Raw genomic sequence first — 20,589 nt, 5'->3', positions numbered from 1 at the left:
GAGAGATTGTATGTAAACAGTCTTTATATAACTATTTTTGTTAAAGTAAGATTTTTGTGCTAAAATCTCCATCAGACCAACGGATCATCCGATATAATTTTTTTTCTTCTTCTCAGGCGGTACGACCGTGTTGGCTATGTTTTGGGCATGACTGCATTTTGTAAATAAATCATGAATAGTTTTAGGAGTTTTATTTGTACATCTAATGGGAATTTATATAAGTAAAGTGAACATAATTCATTTATCCTTCAAAATAATTACTACATGTAGCAAAACAAATAGTAGTAAAGATGATACTGCAATGAAGGAATGATAACATACTTTATCTTTAGCTTCAACATCGGCAATAACATACCCAGTTGCCATAATTTGTCAGCTTAATGAAATAACCTATCATCTAATGTTAAACTTAATTTCTGCGGAGGCCATGGCTTATTGCACAGTGAAAAAACATGACACAGACTTTATGAATGGCGGAACGATACGTAAATGTGGGTGGGGTATCTGTGCTAGCGTAGTAATACTACAGTAGCAGTAGTGCCGCAACAGTACTATACATGAATTAAACGTTTAGGCCAACTGCTGGGATCCTTGAGGATCATTTAGCACTTCTTACAACTACTCGAGAAATTAGTTTTTATAGCCAGAATTTAAATTTTCTGATCCAACAATGCCCTTGATAGCCTTCAGTGTTATCCTGAATTACAACGAGGCCAAAGTGGGTGGAGCCTCATGAAGTCATCATTCTGATGATAATTATTGGTGAAGGTTTAAAGTCAAAATACGGTACCGGCTATTTTTTTTTTTTTTTTTTACAGTAAATAGGTAGGTAGATAGACAATAAATAAAAATTGCTGGACATTGGATATAGCAGTTATCAAATCAAGCATGTCTACTACGTTTTTGAAAATTACATTCCCTACACCTTGTCAATCTGATTGTGACCTATAAAGTATACTGTAATTTCTTAGGAAACTTATTTTGGGAGTTAGACTAATAATCGAAGTGTTTTTGTATATATCAACATATTTTGTTGGTTTGTTCATTGTGACAATTATCAGTGGAGAGGTTTCAGAGTTCATAAAGGTGTACTGCTCTGCTTTTATTTAAACTTTTGTGTCATTGTTGGCAGAGATATAGCCTTCGTTACGTATAACCAATCATCGATCGAAAAAGAGGGAAGAAATGCCGTCATAAGTTACGTAACGAGTGCGTTCGAAACCTTTTCTCTGAGTAAGTTGGCCCGTCTTCAAAAAACGTCACTTTTACATTATAAGTACCAAATTTATTCAACCTACGTAATGCAGAATATAGTCAAAATTTATGTGTAAATATGTGTATTCTGAATAAGCGTTATATTTATGAAATTCATAGATAAAAAATTATTGCGAAAAAACCGTGTTACAGAGGCCCTGAATCTCATAGTAATATCAGTGCAGCCCTGCCCTACTCTGAGGGTCTGACAGCAACCAGAAAGAAGGCATTTTCACAGATTGCTGGTTCCTCTAGCTTGCTTCGAGCAGGTTTGACCTCTAAATACCTCACTTCATCCAGCAGAGGATATTATAAGGGAACGGATGAGCCCTTTCCGGCTTTGCCTCTAGATCCACGTGTAGAGGCCCTCTCAAGTGGCTTTCTGAGCTCTCAGCCTCATTTTCAGCATCTGATATCCTAAACATGGAGAAGGTGGCAAAATATGCCATGCAGGCTGCTTCGTGGCTTGATCTGTGGTTGGAGTCAGTGGGCTACCTTGTTAGAACCGAGAATTGGTCCAAGGAGTCTACAAGGAAGTTCTTGGAAACTTTTCTCTTGTTGGACACTCACACCTTGGAATTCCTCTCTCTCTAGATTGTTAATCTACGGGTGCACACAAATCTCAAGAGGCAAGATGCTGTGATTGAAAGGTTCCACAGACAGGTTCCCAAGGTTGAAATTACTTGGCTTAGAAACTCCACCCTTAACAGCACAGCCCTGTTTAAGCCAGAAGAGGTCAAGAGTGCGGCTGACCGATGGAGGAAGTCAACCAAGAACTCCCTTCTCCACAGGGCCTTGACATCCAGGCCCTATGGGAAGGGTCCACCACATCCCAGAAAATATTCGCAATTTAACAAACCTTAACCAGAGGACGGCAGGGTCCTATATAAAGATGTCAAAGCAGCCCTTTCCTGCTAAGATCCAAAGTGGTCTAATTCCTCCAGAGGAGGGACAAGTGGTAAGAGAAGTAGCAGAGGCTGCTCCCAATAAGGGGCCAGTCCCCCACCTAACCCACCGGTGGTAGTATGCATGCATCGCTGCTTGCAGAGGTCACTGCAGCACGGGGCCGATCCTCAGAGAGTCTCCTTAATTTGTTCAGGGTATTACATCCCGTTCACTTATTTCTTTCCCTCCACTCACTTGGGATGCAGTTCCATACTTGGGATGCAGTTCCATCGAGCTCTTACACAAAGGGATCTGCAAAGGAGCTGGCTCTCTGTGCCAAAGTCCAGACCTTATTGTAGAAGGGCACTCCCCAAGAGGTCCCCAGGCTTCTTTAGTTGACTCTTTCTAGTGAAAAAAGGTATCTGGATGCTGGAGACCAGTCATCGATCTCTCAGCTCTGAACAAGTTTGTCTTTCAGACGTCTTTTAGGATGGAAATGGCAGATATAGTTATACAAGCATTAAGGTCATAGGACTTCATATGCACACTGGATCTCAAAAACGCATACTTCCAGATCCCAATCAATCCGTGTTCAGGAAGTATCTCTGGATCATACATGAGAACAGGCAATACCCGTTCAAGGTGCTTTTCTATGCTTCGGCTTTTCCACAGAACCCCAGGTCTTTACGAGTGTTTGCCCTAGTATCATCTTGGGCTCACAGGATCAGCATTCGTCTCCTAAGATATCTCGATGACTGGCTGATTCTAGCAGACTCGGTGGTGACCCTTCTTCAGCACCGAGACAGACTACTTGAGTTTTGTCAAGATCTGGGGATCCTGATAAATCTCGAGAAGTCATCCCTGCTTCCCTCGCAAACACTGGCATATTATTATTATTATTATTAATTGCTAGGCTACAACCCTAGTTGGAAAAGCAGAATGCTATAAGCCTAGGAGCTCCAACAGGGAAAATAGCCCAGTGAGGAAAGGAAACAAGGAAAAATGAAATATTTTAAGAATAATGTTAAAATGAATATCTCCTATATAAACTATAAAAACTTTAAGAAAACACGAGGAAGAGAAATTAGATAGACTAGTGTGCCCGAGTGTACCCTCAAGCAAGAGAACTGTAACCCAAGATAGTGGAGGACCATGGTACAGAGGCTATGGCACTACCCAAGACTAGAGAACAATGGTTTAATTTTGGAGTGTCCTTCTTCTAGAAGAGCTGCTTACCATAGCTTAAAGAGTCTCTTCTACCCTTACCAAGAGGAAAATAGCCACTGAACAATTACAGTGCAGTAGTTAACCCCTTTGGTGAAGAATTGTTTGGTAATCTTAGTGTTGTCAAGTGTATGAGGACAGAGGAGAATCTGTAAAGAATATGCCAGACTATTCGATGTATGTGTAGGCAAAGGGAAAGTGAACCGTAACCAGAGAGAAGGATCCAATGTAGTACTGTCTGGCCCGTCAAAGGACCCATAACTCTCTAGCGGTAGTATACCTGGGTATGATTATAAACACCAGATTACTGAAAGTTTTTCCATCAGACGACAGAGTACATAGGTTGAGGGAGGTAGGAAGCCCCTTCCTCAGACGAGAAGAGTTTCCAGCCCAACAGTGGTTGGTCTTTTAGGTCACCTAGCATCCCTGATCCGTCTAGTGCTTAATGGTGACTGAAATCCAGGTGAAACCAACACACCGGCTCTCCGGACACATTAGTTCCAATAGGACAAAAGCAACGGACGGATCTTCAGTGGTTGGTGATGGAAAAGTACCTCCGTAGAGGGACAGACCTTCTCGTCCCTCCCACGGAACTGTTGCTCTACACAGCCGCATCAAAAGAAGGGTGGGGCCCCACATGCTGCACCATACGGCCAAAAAGTACATAAATGGCTTAGAGATGAGAACATCCTTTCAAGACCTCCAGCAGTTCCAACAGTTCCTGGTGGGCCACTCTGTGGTGTTGACGGGCGACAACACCACAGTAGTGGCGTACGTAAACAAACAAGGCGATACCTTTTCACAGCCCCTGTGCCATCTAGTAGTAGAGTTGTTGAGATGGATGGAAGAAAATTTGGTGTCCCTATCAGCTCACTTCATTCCGAACAAGAGGAATGTGCTCGCCGACAATCTTAGTAAAGCAACTTAGATAATGGGCTCCAAATGCTCTTTCTTCTTCTTTGTCTGCATCTTTTCCCACTTCTATGTTGGGTCGATGTTTCTGGGCAGCTTTCTCCATCTACCTCTGTCCCACACCTCATTACCGGTTAATCCCTTAGATCGAAGGTCATCCTTGATACAGTCCACCCACCTTCACTTTGGTCTCCCTCTCCTTCTCGTTCCCTGTACCTCCATTTCCATCACTCTCCTCCCAATATACTGTTCATCTCTTCTCATGACATGGCCCTACCACCTCAGTCTACTTTCTTGGATCTTATCTGATAGTTTTCTAACTCCTGTGGTACCCCTAATTACCTCATTCCGTATTTCATCTCTTCTTGTCACCCCACACATCCATCTCAACATTCTCATCTCTGCCACATCCATCTCCTCTTCTGTCTTCTTTATTGCCCACATCTCCGCTCCATACATCATTGCCGGTCTCGCAACTGTCCTGTGTACTTTACCTTTCAACTTGACCCCTATTTTCCTGTCGCATAGTACTTCACGTACTTTTTTCCAATTCTTCCATCCTGCTTGTATTCTGTGGTTTATTTCTGCCCCCAGATCACCATCCTCTGCAACTGTTGATCCTAAATACCTGAAATTTTCAACTCTTTTCAATCTCTCTTCTTGTAAACAAACTTCCCCATTCTCGCCATTTTTCAATCTCAAATACTCTGTCTTTTTCCTGCTGATCTTCAATCCCCTATTTTCCATTTCTCTTCTCCACTCCTCCAGTTTCTCCTCTACTACCTCTTGCCTAGTGCTACACAGTATAAAATCATCAGCAAAAACCATACACCAAGGAGACTGATCTCTAATACTTAGTGTTACTACATCCATGACCAGATCAAATAGGTAAGGGCTCAATGCAGACCCCTGATGTAGTCCCACATTTACTGGGAAACTTTCTGTTAGGCTTATACTGCTCTTAACATTTGCCTCTGCCCTTTCATACATATCTTGGGTGATTCTTACGTATTTCTCGGGGATTCTTTCTCTCATACATCTCCACAGCTCGTGACGTGGTACTCTATCGTATGCCTTCTCCATGTCAATAAAGACCATATGTAATCCTTTCTGTTTCTCCCGATGTTTTCCTATCGTCTGCCTCAAAGCAAATATTGCTTCTACAGTCCCTCTTCCAAGCATGAATCCTAATTGTTCCTCACCAATTGTTGTTTTATCTCTTCTCAATGATCTTCTCCCATATTTTCATAGTATGGCTTATCAGCTTTATGCCTCTGTAGTTGCCACATTCCTGGATGTCTCCCTTCCCCTTATAGATGGGAATAAATAGGCTTCTTCTCCATTCCTTGGGCATCTTTTCCTGATTGAAGATCTTTTGTGTCAGGTCCCACAAGATATCTATGCCTTCCTCTCCAAGACTCTTCCATATCTCTACTGGTATATTATTCGGTCCTGCAGCTTTACTATTTTTCATCTTCTTTACTGCTTGTTCTACTTCTCTTCTAGTCACTCCTATGGTAACTGTCTCGTTTGGGGGTCCATCTTCAAATACTGTTCTTGGGTTCTCCTCATTCAATAGTCCTTCAAAATAAGTATCCCACCTTCTTTTAATTTCATTCTCTTCTGCTAGAACTATACAATTTCTATCTTTTATTTGCCTTACAGTATCTGTGTCTGGTCTTTAGATGCAGCATCTCGGGCCTTAGCAATTCGTAATATTTTCTTCTCTCCTTCTGCTGTTTCCATCTCTTTATAGACTTCATTCAATGTGTCTGCCTTTGCCTTTGCTACAGCTCTTCTTGATTCTTTCTTTGCTTGTTTATAGTTTTCTTTATCCTGCTCTTGTCCTGATAGATCTGCCTTCTTCTTGGCTTCTTTCTTGGTTTTTACCTGTTCTTGCACCTCATCATTCCACAACCACGATTCTTTATCATTTGGGGGTCTTCTTCCTGATGACTTTCCAAGTACTTCCTCACCAATCCTTAGAATCACTTTACTATTCTCGGTCCACCATTCTTGTATAACCTCATGTAACCTTACCGCTTCCAGCACTCTTTCCTTAAACAAGACTCTCAGTTCTTCCTCTTTCAATTTCCACCACTTAATCTTTGGGTCCATTCTCGCCTTTTTATTTCTCCTACAATTCCTTAGTCTACAATCAATTACCGCTAACCTGTGTTACGCTGCTACACTCTCCCCATTTATCACCTTGCAATTTCTAACTTCCTTCGGATGGTCTCTCTTACACAGCAGCAAATCTATCTGGCTCTCCCTGCCACCACTACTGTAAGTAATCAGTCTGTTAATCTTCTTCTCAAAGAAGGTGTTGATCATTGCTAGGTCAAAAGCCAATGCAAAACCAATCACTCTTTCTCCCCCATCATCTCTCTCACCCACACCCCTACCTCCATGCACTTTATCTATCCCTTCCTTACTAATTCCCAAGTGGCCGTTCAGATCTCCTCCTATAATTACCCTTTCTCTTGCAGGAATTATTCCAAGCTCCTGGTCCATCTCCTCCCAGAATGTATCCTTCTCCTCCTCTGTACATCCAGTGGTGTGTGCCTATGCCCCATAGGCACACACCACATTGACTATTGTTGCTCCCAGTCCTAGCTTTAAACTCACAATTCTGTCATTTTTCCTATTCACCCTAATCAAATTTTCCTTCAACTCTTTCGATAATATTATTCTTACTCCATTTCTTCCCATATTTGCTCCACTGTAATATATTTTACAACCTTCACCTAATTCTCTCTGAATCATCTGATACCCAACAAAGTCCTGACTTTGTGGGGTTCCCTGACTGTGGACCTGTTTACGACGTCCTTGAACTGCAGGCACCCGCTCTACTGTTCCCAATTCCCAGGCCTTCAGGTTCTCTGGCAAGGTGCATTCCAACAAGGGTGGGACAACACTGACGTGTATGCTTTTCCCATGTTCTATCTGATGTGTAGGGTGCTCAACAAGACCAAAGCATCCAAAAACCTATTTATGAGGCTCATAGCTCCACTATGGCATCATGCAGAGTGGTTCCTGGACCTTCTGCAGCTCCTAACAGAGCTTCCAAGAGAACTTCCTCCCCAACAAGATCTACTCCAGCAACTACACGCGAACTCCTACCACAAGGCAGTAGCTTTTGTTCGTCTTCACCCCTGAAGACTATCCAGCATCTCTTCTTACAGAGAGGCTTTTCGCAACAAGTTGCGAGGAGGATGTCTGGATACCTACGAAGATCCTCGGTATCTGTCTATCAGGCTAAGTGGACGGTTTTGTGTGGTTGGTGTCTTGGAAGGGGTATCTCTCCCTCGATGCCTTTAGGAGGAAAAGTTCCTCTTGGTCTCGGCAGTGAAAGGCTACAGCTTAGCCTTTAGCATGGCAATTAGAATGAAAGGAGTTGATCGTTCCTCTTCGTTAGAGTTGTCTCTTATACAAAGTTATAAGCTCACCAGCCCCCAGTCAGGAGTTAGCTCTCCTCCTTGGAACGTGGTTCACATCCTTTGATCCCTTAAAGGTGTTTCCTACTAGCCATTATGCCAGGCAACAGATCACCACCTCACTTTGAAGACGGTGTTCCTACTTGTGTTTGCTTCAGCCAAGAGAGTTAGTGAACTTAATGGTCTATGCTTCAAAATCATTCATTCAAGGGGATGGGGGGAGGTGACACTCGGCTTCATCCCTGAGTTTATTGCTAGGACTCAAAATCTGGGAGTAGCGAATCCTAGATTCGAGCCCTTTTGGAATGGGAGTTTTTGTTCTGTAACTGATGATCGAGATCAACTGTTACTTTGCCCAGTGAGTAGTTTGAGGTATCACCTTCAATGCACTGCAGCAGCTTGCCTCCGAGTATCCGCATTCTTTGTTAGCACAAGGAAGGTCAAGAGGAGGATCATAAAGAACACCATCTCAGCATGGATTCGCAGGGTCATTGACCTTGCATTGAATCCCGACCCTCCTCCTGCTCGTCAACTTAGAGCCTATGACGTCAGGGGCATAAACATGTTCTTGGCGTTTAAACGTAACTACTCTGTGGGGCAGGTACTACAAGCGGGTGTGTGGAAGCGTTAGACAACCTTCACCGCCCACTACCTGCAAGATGTGACCCACTGGAACATGAAGACATTTTCCATTGGTCCTTTTGTGGCTGCACAACAAGTGGTTCAGAATGCTTCAGGCTCCTTGATGGACAAGTAGCACATGGTTGAGGGCATAGGTTACCCGGGATTAGTCTGGGATGAATATGTAAGAGTGACTGGCTCTTTCTTTCTTTCATCTTCCCTCTCTTGGGGAAATGCACATTGGCCTCACCAATCTGCAGGTAATAACCATTTTTCTTGTGAAACTTAGTAAAGATTTAATACTTGTCAACATCCCCGATACTCCCCGCAAGGTATGTATTGGGAAATGTCTGTATTTAATATCAACATTCCTATTTACTATGGAATATTCTTACCTAGATAGCCACATTGCTAGTTTGTCACATGCACACAGGATGCTCAGGCCGCTATCCGTGCATTGCACGAAGCTTTTAGGGTTTTTCTTAGTTACATGCCAGACCTGTACGTGAAAACCCCACGTCAATGGCCAAGTGAGTGGTCAGACTTCCAACCCCCTAATAAATAGCGTAAGGTTTGTATGGTGTTAGAACAAAAGAGAAATTTGAAATTTAAAAGTCTCTATGACTAGTTTTCCAGCTTCGTCGATAAGTGATCGCTAATAAATAGCTTCAGGTTTGTATCATTAGGAAAAATACAAATAACTTTCAAATTTTTTATTTTTCAAGGATTAATGTCAATATAACAAATGTCCAGAGACAAAAGTCAAATGAACACCAGGTGTCTATATAGAAATAACAAATATTTCTAAATTCAAGTTATTTCATATTTTTGATGAAAGATGCCAAAAAGAGAGTTTTGCCTGAGAAGCTCGGTGAACCATAGAGAGGGTATGGAAATGATATCGTTTATTTTCAAAGTTCTGATTTTTCTGCAGCCAGGTACTATAAGATATTATAATGTGTGTTGTTTGTGATCGCTCTTGCTCCCTTATAATAGCTTACTATACAGCCTTTGTTTCTTTATTTGGGTACTAAACAACTGGAGCATTTTCAAACTTATGAGATCAACAATAATTAATTTTTATTGAAAATTACACTTTTCTTTGTAGATTTTAGTTGTTCATTATTTCATACAAAAGCATTAGGGTTAAGAGATGGAATTTTTCCAAATAAATATTTTTTGCTGATTAATATAGGTGGTGAATAAAATGAGGTAATCTAATGTGTAATAAGTTAACTCTAAATATTTTTTTTTTATTCTATGATGAATAATTACATTAACCTAAATCGTCTCCCAATTGATTTGTAGATTCAAATGGTTACTATTTGTACAGGACTGGTTAGTTAAAATTCTATTTTACTTTATTGTTGAAGAGACTTCATAGTAATTATTTTTATTAATTGAGTTGAATTATGTTTTTCAGCATCCATGTGGCCTAAGATCAATGTGCCTCTAAAGGTTGTGCAAACAAGAGAAAATAAGCTCAGTAATCGATTTTATCCATATGAAGAAATAGAAACTGAATGTATCTTGGCAATTGATGATGATATAAACATGATGACAGCAGATGAGCTGGAATTTGGCTATCAGGTTGGTGCAGTCCCAATTTATACTAATTTAATAACTATTGAAGTATCTATTTTACCTACCATTTTTAAATGAAACTTCCTGGAAGTCATGTGCTAGTCATTCTTTAATGAAGAGCTGTAGCTTTAATAAAAGATAAAAGAAAATTTTTGTCTCAAGTTATGTGTAAATCCATTTGTTCCTGCTGGAATGAGGCATTGGTAAATAGTGCTATTGTGTAAACAGAGTCTGCTCTCTGTTGCTGCAACAGTAATGCCTCTTGATACGAAAGCTTTTGCATACGAAAAATACACGCTGCAAAATAAGATTTAAAGTAAGTTTCATGTTACATAACGAGGTACATAACGAGAGCGCGACCTTCACCGAGACTAACTTTAAAATTTGCACCACCAGCCGTAAACTCGCCACTATCTTCCCGAGCTTCTATTGATTATCTCCTTACTCTGATGCTAGTTACCACCATACAATCCTGCTCTCCTATTGGTCAGCATCTATCTCATCATGCATCTACCTATCAGCATCCCTCGATCATTTCGTTTCAGCACCACCATCGTTCACATTGAATTCGTGCTGGTGATTTCATTTTCGTGCTTTAGTCACTGAACTGTATCGTGTTGCTTTATTCAACTCATACGTTATTGGCCGTGGGTCCCAAGAAAGTAGCTGATATGCAGGGAAAGAAAAAGAGGATTCTTACTATGGAGATGAAGCTTGAGGTAATCAAGATGTGTGAGGCTGGTATGTGGTCAAGTGAGATCTCTAAGGAATTTGACAGAAATCCGTTGACGATAGGAACCATCCTTAAACAGAAGGAAGCCATCAAAGCAGCAATAATTCTAAGGGCATGACTGTTTTCTCCAGTAAGAGGAGCCACTTCCATGATGAGATGGAGAGACTGCTTCTTGTTTGGATTAAAGATTAGGAAAGCACTAGACACACGATCACTGAGACAATAATATGCCAGAAGGCCAGCACCATTTTTTGGTAATCTCGTACGTGGTCAGGCCGAAGACGACGTAGAAGGCACATCAAAGCAGGTACTCCCAGAGTTCAAAGCTTCTCGGGGGTGGTTTGAAAAATTCAAGAGACGGTCTGGCATTCATTTGGTGGTGCCTCATGGGCACGCAAGTGGCCAAAGTCTTTGTTAAGACAATAGACAAGTTGACTCCAGGAAGGCTGCAGTCCCCAGAAAGTCTTCAACTGTAACAAAACTGACTTTTGTTTTGGCATAAAATGCCTCGTCAGACATACATCACGGTGGAAGAAAAGAAGCAATCTGGGCATAAGCCTATTTAAGATATGGTTACCCTTGCACTTTGTGCAAATGCCAGTGGGGATTGTAAGGTGAAATCCCTGCTGTTGTATCTCTCCCAGACTCCTCGAACCTTCAAGGCCCACAGAGTGATTCAGGAGAAGCTTCCAGTATTGTGGAGGGCTAATGCAAAAGCCTGGGTAATAGACGCTTGTTCACTGACCGGGTAAATCTTTGTATAGGCCCGATTGTGAAAAAATATTTTGAAGAGAAGCGCCTCCTTCTGAAATGCCTGCTGGTGTTAGACAGTGTCCCCGCTCTCCCTCCTGGCCTCGAGGGAGATATCCTAGCGGAGTTTTCCTTCATCAAGGTTCTCTATCTTCCGCTTCACACCACCTCTCTCCTTAAGCCCATGGACCAGCAAGTGATTTCAAACTTTAAGAAAGTTTATACAAAATATCTCTTCAAGAGACTTTCGAAATCTCTGACAGCACAAACCTCACCCTGCGTGGATTTTGAAGGAGCATTTCGATGTTGTGATATGCCTCAGACTCGTCGATATAGCCTCTTCGGGGAAGGTGTGGCTTGATGTCATCTCCACACGAGATTCGAGGGTTCCCATGTAGGCCAAGCTGAAGCCGAAGCCGAAAAAGTTGTCGATTCTAAACCTGTTGCTCAATCTGAGGTTGCTGAAATCGTTAGACTCGGGATGTCCATCGGTCTGGAAGTCGATAAGGACGATGTTAATGAGCTTCTTGAGGAGCACCAAAAGGAGCTTACGACAGATGGCCTGAAGGAGTTAGAGGCCAAACAACTGAACAAAGTTCAGAAACAGTTTTCTAGTGGCGAGGTGGAAGAGGATGGCCCTATGAGCACAGTAGAAATTAAGGAGGCTCTAGCTTGCTACCATAAGATATTAGCTTTTGTTGAAGGGAGGCACCCAGAAAAGGTTCACATAGGTTGTGCTCTTGAGTATGTAAATGACGTTTGCCCGAGTCATTTCAGGAATATTTTAAGAAGCAGGCAGAAACAAGCATCCTTGGATAGTTATTTATCAAAGAGACCTTCGATACTCCTGAGGCCAATAAGAAGCTCAAATTGACCAATAAAAAAAAGGGGAAGTGATTAAGAAAATTATTAAATTTAGAAAATGCAAAACAAAGTAAAAGAAATACAAAATTAGAAAAAGGTAGAAATAAAGAAATATAATTTTAACTTTATAGTAAAGTTGCATTAATATATTCTGCCATTTGTTAATGTTTTTTGTAAAGTTAAGTGTCAATGTTTTGTGCCATTAATAATGTGTTTCGTGAAGTTAAGACTATGTTTTTTGCCATTTGTTAATGTTTTGTGCCGTTGGTCATTTTCCTCTGCCACCCCGCCACTTTACTCTCAGACATCGCCTCACTCAAAAGGCAAGGTTCCACATTTTTTTTTACTGTATTTTCCATTTACTATTGAATTACTGTACTGTCTGCTCTACAGTAATCTTACATTTCATTTACAGGTTATTAACGGTTAGGTTATGTATTGAATGATTCAAATGGTTGTATTTCATTGTGGTTTGTATAGTTTAGCCTTATTATAAAATCTAATGGGGTGTTTTTTAGGGCTTATAACGAATTAGGTGTCTTACATTTAAAAGGCGACTCACACTGCGAAAAAATCACGGTACGAAAACCTCTCAGGAACCAATTCCATATTGTGAGGTATTACTGTATTTTGATTTATCATTAATTTTCATGCCACACCATTAGACAGTTGCATTTTATTTGTTGGGTGAAATATTTACCATGCAATACTGTATATTATTAGGGTACTTATATATATATATATATATATATATATATATATATATATATATATATATATATATAAATGTGTATATATATATGTATATGTAAATGCTTATATATGTATATATACTGTATATATGTATATATATATATATATATATATATATATACTGTGTATATATATATATATATATATATATATATATATATATATATATATATATATATATATATATATATATATATGCATATACTGTATAAGGGATTTTGACGAAGGAAAAATCTATTTTTGGGCGAGAGACCCGTGCCGCCCAGTGAAATGCTCCTTTAACATCATTTCTAAGGTAAAAACTGCTATGAATTTACCAGAAAAAAATTTGTATAGGAATGCTAGGTTGAACCCAGCTCGCTCACCTTAATAAGGTGTCGGTATAATACTGGGGCGCTGAATAAATCACAACCAGAGGCCTCGCACCATTTAGATATCTCCTGTCAACATCCCCGAACTGTGCGGTGGCGTTCAACATCCTACTACTACTAGCAATCCCACACCAGTGACGTCACTCCTTATAGCACCCCAGATTGGGGCCCAATCAGGGAGGGACGGGTGGGTTCACTGGGCGGCATGGGTCTCTCGCCCAGAAATAGATTTTTCCTTCGTCAAAATACCTTTTCTGGGCTCCGACCCGTGCCGCCCAGTGAAATCATACCAGAGAATGGGGACCCAATATGGCTAACTACCTGAAGAGGGAATAACACAAAATAACAGAGCTGATGAGTTTAATATAAAAAAAGAGGGATGTAGAAACCCGTAAAATTAGATCAACATGTATATGACAGTGATAAATAGACATGGTAAACAATCAATAATGAAACCCGTAGGTAGAATTCAACAGATATGAATAGTGGGAATCCAGCTTGGTAATCAAAAATGCAAAATAAAATCAGCTCGGGGATTCAAGAACAAGTGTAATGAAAACAATTCGTGAAATTGAACAATTGAATAATAAAATAATACACCATAAGGGTGTATAGTAACAAAACAGGTAGGAACAACAGGTAAGCCAGGCAGGAGGGAAAGAGGACAGAGCAAGACGTTGTGATTAGGATTCGGTACCTTCAGGAGGAACTATATTCCCTGCAGCTACTGTGGCAAATCTAAGAGCTTCTAAAGGTTTTAGGTAGTGGCGCTTGAAAACTTTAGGAGACTTCCAACCCCTATATTTTGAGAGCTCATCAAATTTCATATGGTGGAAAAAATTAATTGAGGTAGCCACAGCTCTAATATCATGGACATGTGGGAACGATGCAGGATTAGCTTGTTTAATAAAATAAAGAATTTGTTGTCTAATTTCCTTAAGGGTAATAGTTCCTCCGTGTTCTCTAATAAATAAGGGCCCTGTGGTTGTAGTGGAAGTTCTACCTAAGTAGGCTTTCAGGGTAGTAACTGGACACAGGGATGGATCCCGAGGAAGTGGAACAATCTTCCAGGGAGACCACCTGTTTTGAGGGGTCTTCATTTTTAGCCAGGAAAACTTTGTTAGGAGAGAGAAGAACCTCACCCGTAGAGAGAAACTCCATATGACCAGGGTCTCTAGATAAGGCTGACAATTCTGAGATTCTGGAGCCCGAGGCGAGGCTCAAAAGAAAAAGTGACTTTCTTATCAATGCCATATAGTTACAGGATTCATTTGGGGTGTCAGAGGCTAGCTTAAGAACATCGTTCAAAAAACCAGGAAACTGCGCTAGGGCGAGTTGAAGGTTTTAGTCTGGCACAAGCTCTCGGAATGGATGAGAAATATGAATCCGTTAGATCAATGTCAAAACCAATATGGAAGATCTTTTTCAAGGCTGACTTGATTGTAGTAATGGTATTGGCTGCCAGGCCAGATTCGAAGAGAGTTCTGAAGAATGTCACAGTTAGGTTCATCGTCATTTTCTCAACTTGGGAATCTTTCAAGAACTTAGCTAATTTCTTGACAGCTGAGTCATATTGACGGAGAGTAGATTCCCTTTTGTCAGATTCCAGGAAAATAGTATTCAAAGGATCGATGTTTGCACCCCGTTGGGCTGCAAACTTCATGAAGTCCATAAAGTTAGGGCATTCAGAATCCTTGAGGAAGCGAACACATTGCGAGTTTGCACTGTCTTTGTTAACACCGGATTGGGAATCCGCCGGGGGCGGAGACCTAGTGCTAGCAACAAGGGGAACCAATTGCTCTTGGGCCAGTTGGGGGCTACGAGAGCCACTTGACCTTTGAAGGATCTGAGTTAGTGCAAAACTTTCAGCAGGAGGTTCACCGGAGGAAACAGATAAATCGTCTTCCAGGTATTCCAATCTAGAATCATAGAGTCCGTGGCATAAGCCTGAGGGTCCAGGTTGGGGGCTACGTAACAATCTAGTTTGCGATTGGATTTCGTCGCAAACATCCACCTGGAGACCCGGGACTGGAGATATCATCCACTGGAAAGATCGATTGTCTAGTGACCATTCCGACTCTAGCGGAGTCGTCCGGGAAAGTAAGTCCTCTACCACATTCCGGACTCCTGCTAGATGGACTGCTGACAGGTGCCACTTGTGCATTGCCGCCATGGAGAAAAACTTCAACATGTTGTGGTTTATTTGGGGTGATCTGGAGTCTTCTCTGTTGAGGCAGTGTACTATGACTGCACTGTCGAGAACCAGTCTGATATGGAGATTCCTGGCTGGATTGAGACGTTTTAAAGTGAGGAAGACTGCCATGGCCTCTAGGACGTTGACATGCATTTGTTGGAAGACCGGTGACCATAACCCTTGGACTTTCTTGTGTTGTAAAGGAACCGACTTGGAAAGATTCTTGATCTTCGTCCAAGTCTGCAGACTTTTTCTCAGGGTTGGGGAAAGGCGAGCACATCTGTCTCGGCGTATTGCGGTTGCTCTGGAGCGCCACACTCTGTTTTTGTCCTTGAGTTTGGACCTCAGGACGATGTCTGTCACGGAGGCGAATTGTAAGGATCCTAGGATCCACTCTCGGCTCCTTCGGAAGGTCAACTTTTCCTTGAGAAATTGTTTTTATTCCTCGCTATCACCTTCCTTTTGGCTTTGGGGAGGCACAGCGTATGGGAGAACAGGTCCCCTTGTAGTCCCAGCCATTGAAACTTGGTCTGTGGGACCCGGCGGGATTTCTTGAGGTTGACTTGGAATCCCAGTTGCCGAAGGAAGGTGAGGACTTTGTTCGTTGCTACGCAGTAAATCTGGGCATTGCCTGACCAGATTAGCTAATCGTCTAGATAGGCTACTAGCTGTATCCCCTGAGTCCGAAGCTCTTGAATTATTGTCTCTGCTAGTTTGGTGAAGATTCTGGGTGGTATGTTGAGCCCCAATAACATCACTTTGAATGCATAGGCTTGTTTGCCTAGCTTGAAGCCCAGAAAAGGACGAAAATGCCTTGCTTTTGGAAGGTGATAGTAGGCATCTGTAAGATCGATGGTGGTGGTGACAGCCCCATGGGGAAGTAAGGTCCACACCTGCGAGACGGTAAGCATATGGGATTTGTCGCAACGAGTGAAGGAACTTAAACGAGACAGGTCCCGGTTTACTCTTCGTTTGTCTGAGTCTTTCTTTGGCACGCTGAACAAGCGTCCGTGAAATCTTAAGCGACGTAAACTTTGGGTTGCATTCATTAGTAGCAGATCTTTTGTGAAGGAACGTAGTTCTTCCGTGGACTGAGACCGGTTGAACTACTTGCAAAGGTTGCCTGAATTGGGAAGATTGGAAGGGCCTCAATCTCTTCCTACCACGAATTGGGGTACTAGTAGGCTCATATCTCCTCTTTGAAACCAGGCCCCACCTAACCTTGAGGTTTTGGTTGGCTCTAGCTGCCTCGCTAAGGACCGAGTTAACTAAGTCCCCTGGGAAAAGATCTGGGCCCCAGATTGGAGCTTTGATGAGCCTATTAGGTTCATCCCTAATCGTGGCTTCGGATAGAACGTGTCGTCAACAATGGGTCCTGGCATTTGCAAAATCATAGACGTCAGCCATAAAGTTTTGCAAAAGTGACTTAGTGAGGGCCTTAAGGAGGTCCTCCTCGGTGTAAGTGGCGACAGTCAATTCAGAAAGGGCAACTGAATTAAGGGATCTGCTGAATCTACACCTCGACTCATATTCCAATTTAATGAGAGACTCTGGGAGTTTGGGAAGCCGTTCGCTGAACTGCGTTGAGGCACAGTCCGGGCTCAACTTACCTACCGAGAAAGTAGCTGGGGCTTTCCGCCAACATTCATTGTCTCCCGGAAAGAGAAGGGAGGGTAAGTCGGTCTCCCTGAGGTGAGGTAAAGGCTTCTCTTCCTTGATAGCCTGAAAGACCGTCTTTATGATCTTGGTCGCACATGGGGTAGGGGTCTGGTCATCGGCCACAAACATAGTATATGAACTTTTGTAGGCCGTAATCATTGTGTTCAAGCAATCCCACTCATTGAACACGCGGACCAAGACAGACTGTGCCTGTTCTTTAGGAAAATTAACAGTTTCCTTTGGGACCTTATCCAATCGAATCAGAGGCTCTTCCTTGAGGCGAGCATAGCCCGGGAAGGGGAATTCAAGACCCGGCGGGTAGAATTCATAATCCGCAAGAGGCCGGGTACCGAAATCTCCGATTGACAACATACCCTCCGAGAAGGGGGCATGCAATGCCAACCTCCAAGGGTTATTCTTATTGAAAGGAGGAAGCTTGGAGGCGTCGGGGATGGGGTATTGCTGTTGTGGCGGTGGCAGCCCCGAGCGCATAAGTCCCTGAACTAGGCTCTCCATAGAAGATATTCTCTCTTGTGATTGCTGCGTATGAGACGATAGTATCGACTCAAAACGAGCAAACATCTTCTCGGAAAAATCCACCGGGTTAGATAATTCCGCCGGGGGGGGGGAACAGGTGCCGGAACGGAGACTACTCCGTGAGAGGTTGAAGGCACAGCAATTGGGTCTTGAGAGACTCTGGTGGAGGAAGATTTAGTCTTCGAAGCTGATGATTTCGAAGACCTGTGGTCTTTGGAAGACTTGTGGGTCGTATATAAAGTCTTACGATGAGCCTTCACCTTTGGGATAACAGGCCGGGGACTGAGACCAGTCCCAGTTGTCCCCGGAAACCTCGAAAAGAAGAATGTTCTGAAGTAGAAGAGAAAGCCGGGCTAGGGATAGGAATCTTAGCCCGGGAACCACCCGACTCACCTACGTCCCTACCTGCGTCGGGATCGTCAAGAGCCATGGGTTCCACATCGAGGTTGAGGGTAGAGACGTCCTCAGTTAGGGTGCCGCCCGTCTCTTCTTGGTCCGGGGCCGGAAGAAGGGATTCGAACCTCTCGATGATAGGATCCGCCAATTCTTTGGGGACCGCAGGTGAAGTTTTAGCATGGGAGTAGAGACGGGAACACCATTCCTCAGAGAGGATATAAGGCTGTGTGGTCTTCACGTTGCGGGCGAACCCGTCAATCCAGATCTTGAGGGTAGCCCGAGCTGTATCTTTCTCAAGTTGGGAGCACTGAAAGAGAACAGACTATTAGCGAGGGATATTTGTGCCAAAGAAAAGTGAAGAAGTCCAAGGACTTCGTAGACACTAAGTGAAAGGCATGCGGGAAGTCCAGAGGACTAGTGGCTTTAAAATTAATATTTGAAATTAATCGTAACTCCCTACAAGTCTATATCAATGAAAATGCACTCACTGAGTCAGATGTTAGAGTGGAGGTCATTGTGTAGCAGACTACACAATTGTCTGGATGCCATACAGCTAAGTCATCCACTCGGACAGAACAGTGGGCGTGTGAATGACACATGTCATGGCCGCAGGGTTGATAGATGACAGCGGCACATGCCGTCATTGCACAGCATACAGTCTGTAAAATAAAAGATACTTGAGTATCTCAAAGGAAAGCAAATTAGGGGCCTGGAGGCCCCGGTGCTTAATATAATATATATATATATATATATATATATATATATATATATATATATATATATATATAGTATATATATATATATATATATATATATATATATATATATCATGATAAAAATGTTTTATATATATATTCATCAGGAATCCTGAATGAAAGCAAATAGGGGCTCGAGGGCCCCGGATTCTTAAATTATAGCAATATCATGCTAAAAGATTTACATATCAATATCATGATAAAAATGTTTTATATATATTCATCAGGAATCCTGATGATAAAAATGTTTGATATATATATACATCAGGAGTCCTGAATGAAAGCAAATAGGGGCTCGGGGGCCCCGGGTGCTTGAATGATATCAATATCATGATAAAAGATTTATATATCAATATCATGATAAAAATGTTTTCTATATATACATTAGGAATCCTGAAGGAAAGCAAATAGGGGCTCGGGGGCCCCGGGTGCTTAAATGATATCAATATCATGATAGAAGATTTATATATCAATATCATGATAACAATGTTTTATATACGTACAGTCTGTAAGACAAAAGATACATGAGTATCTTAAATGAAAGCAAATTAGGGGCCCGGAGGGCCCGGAGCCTAAATATCTATGTATATATATGTCAATATCATGATATAAATCTTTTAAATATAGCCATAAGGTATATTGAATGTAAGCAAATTCGGGCCCCGGGGGGTCCGAAGTGCTTAAATATCAATATCAAAATAACAGGTCTATTTTAGTTGTAAAAGAAATTGAAATTAAGTCAGACCGTAACCGTGATCATATCAAAAGAGGGAAGGGAAGGTCGAGAACAAGAATCGTATATATAATATATATATGTGACTAATATATAAAGTTAATCCAAGTAAGAATGAGTAATGTTGGCTCCGGAGGCGCAACTAAACAACTCGACCGGATGGTAATGTATAAAAGCTACTTCCGGGGATCCCGTAATGAAAGTCTTAATATATATATATATATATATATATATATATATATATATATATATATATATATATATATATATATATATATATATATATATCTATATGAGGTCCATGAGGTGCGTGACACTAGAGGGGGGAAAGGGATCTTTAACGGGTCCATGACGTGCGGGACCGGGGGAGTAGCACGAACAAAACTTAATAAATAATATAACATGACAAGGTACCACGGACCAAGCGAAAACTTCCCGCCGATCGTTGGCCAAACGAGCGACGGAAAGAAAACGACTACGACCGGGTAGAGTAGTATAAAAGAGTAAGTAATGTACGTTAATGCATAATTATAGCAAGCCTCACAGATCAACGGGAACCGCCCGTGCAAAGAAAACGAATGCCTCCGGGAGAGGAACATAACGCAATAAAGTGACTCTAACTCGATCGCGAGAGAGAGAGGGAGGTAACCCTGGGGTGGGGTATCGGGCTAGGGAGGCTAGGAGTGGGGCGATAGCAGGTATACCAACCTGCCAGACCCACGATTGATATGATCACGTGGAAAGACTAATAACACTATAAAAAACATAACACATGGTAAAATAAGATAGGAAGGCATGCTGGATGATAATAATAAAATTAACTATACATCAATCGTAAAACAAACGAGGGAGCGAGCATGAGATAGGAGAAACCCAAGCCTGACAGCGCTGCAGCAAGGCTACCAACATAACACAGAGTCAGTGAAG

At 41.9% G+C, this 20,589-nt stretch overlaps 1 protein-coding gene across 1 annotated transcript in view; it reads left to right on the top strand.

Moving 5' to 3' along the window:
• The window catches only part of sotv (exostosin glycosyltransferase sotv), a 574,706-nt gene that overhangs the window by 436,251 nt on the left and 117,866 nt on the right, over positions 1–20,589 (top strand). The window contains exon 11 of the mRNA XM_068392356.1: positions 9,757–9,923. Within this exon, the coding sequence (XP_068248457.1) occupies positions 9,757–9,923 (167 nt within the window). The remainder of the gene's footprint in view (positions 1–9,756; positions 9,924–20,589) is intronic.

Source organism: Palaemon carinicauda, chromosome 18 (assembly GCF_036898095.1).
Source record: "Palaemon carinicauda isolate YSFRI2023 chromosome 18, ASM3689809v2, whole genome shotgun sequence".
Classification (NCBI taxonomy): domain Eukaryota; kingdom Metazoa; phylum Arthropoda; class Malacostraca; order Decapoda; family Palaemonidae; genus Palaemon; species Palaemon carinicauda.
Note: the sequence above shows the minus strand (reverse complement) of the source record. Positions and strands in the feature narration are given on the sequence as shown.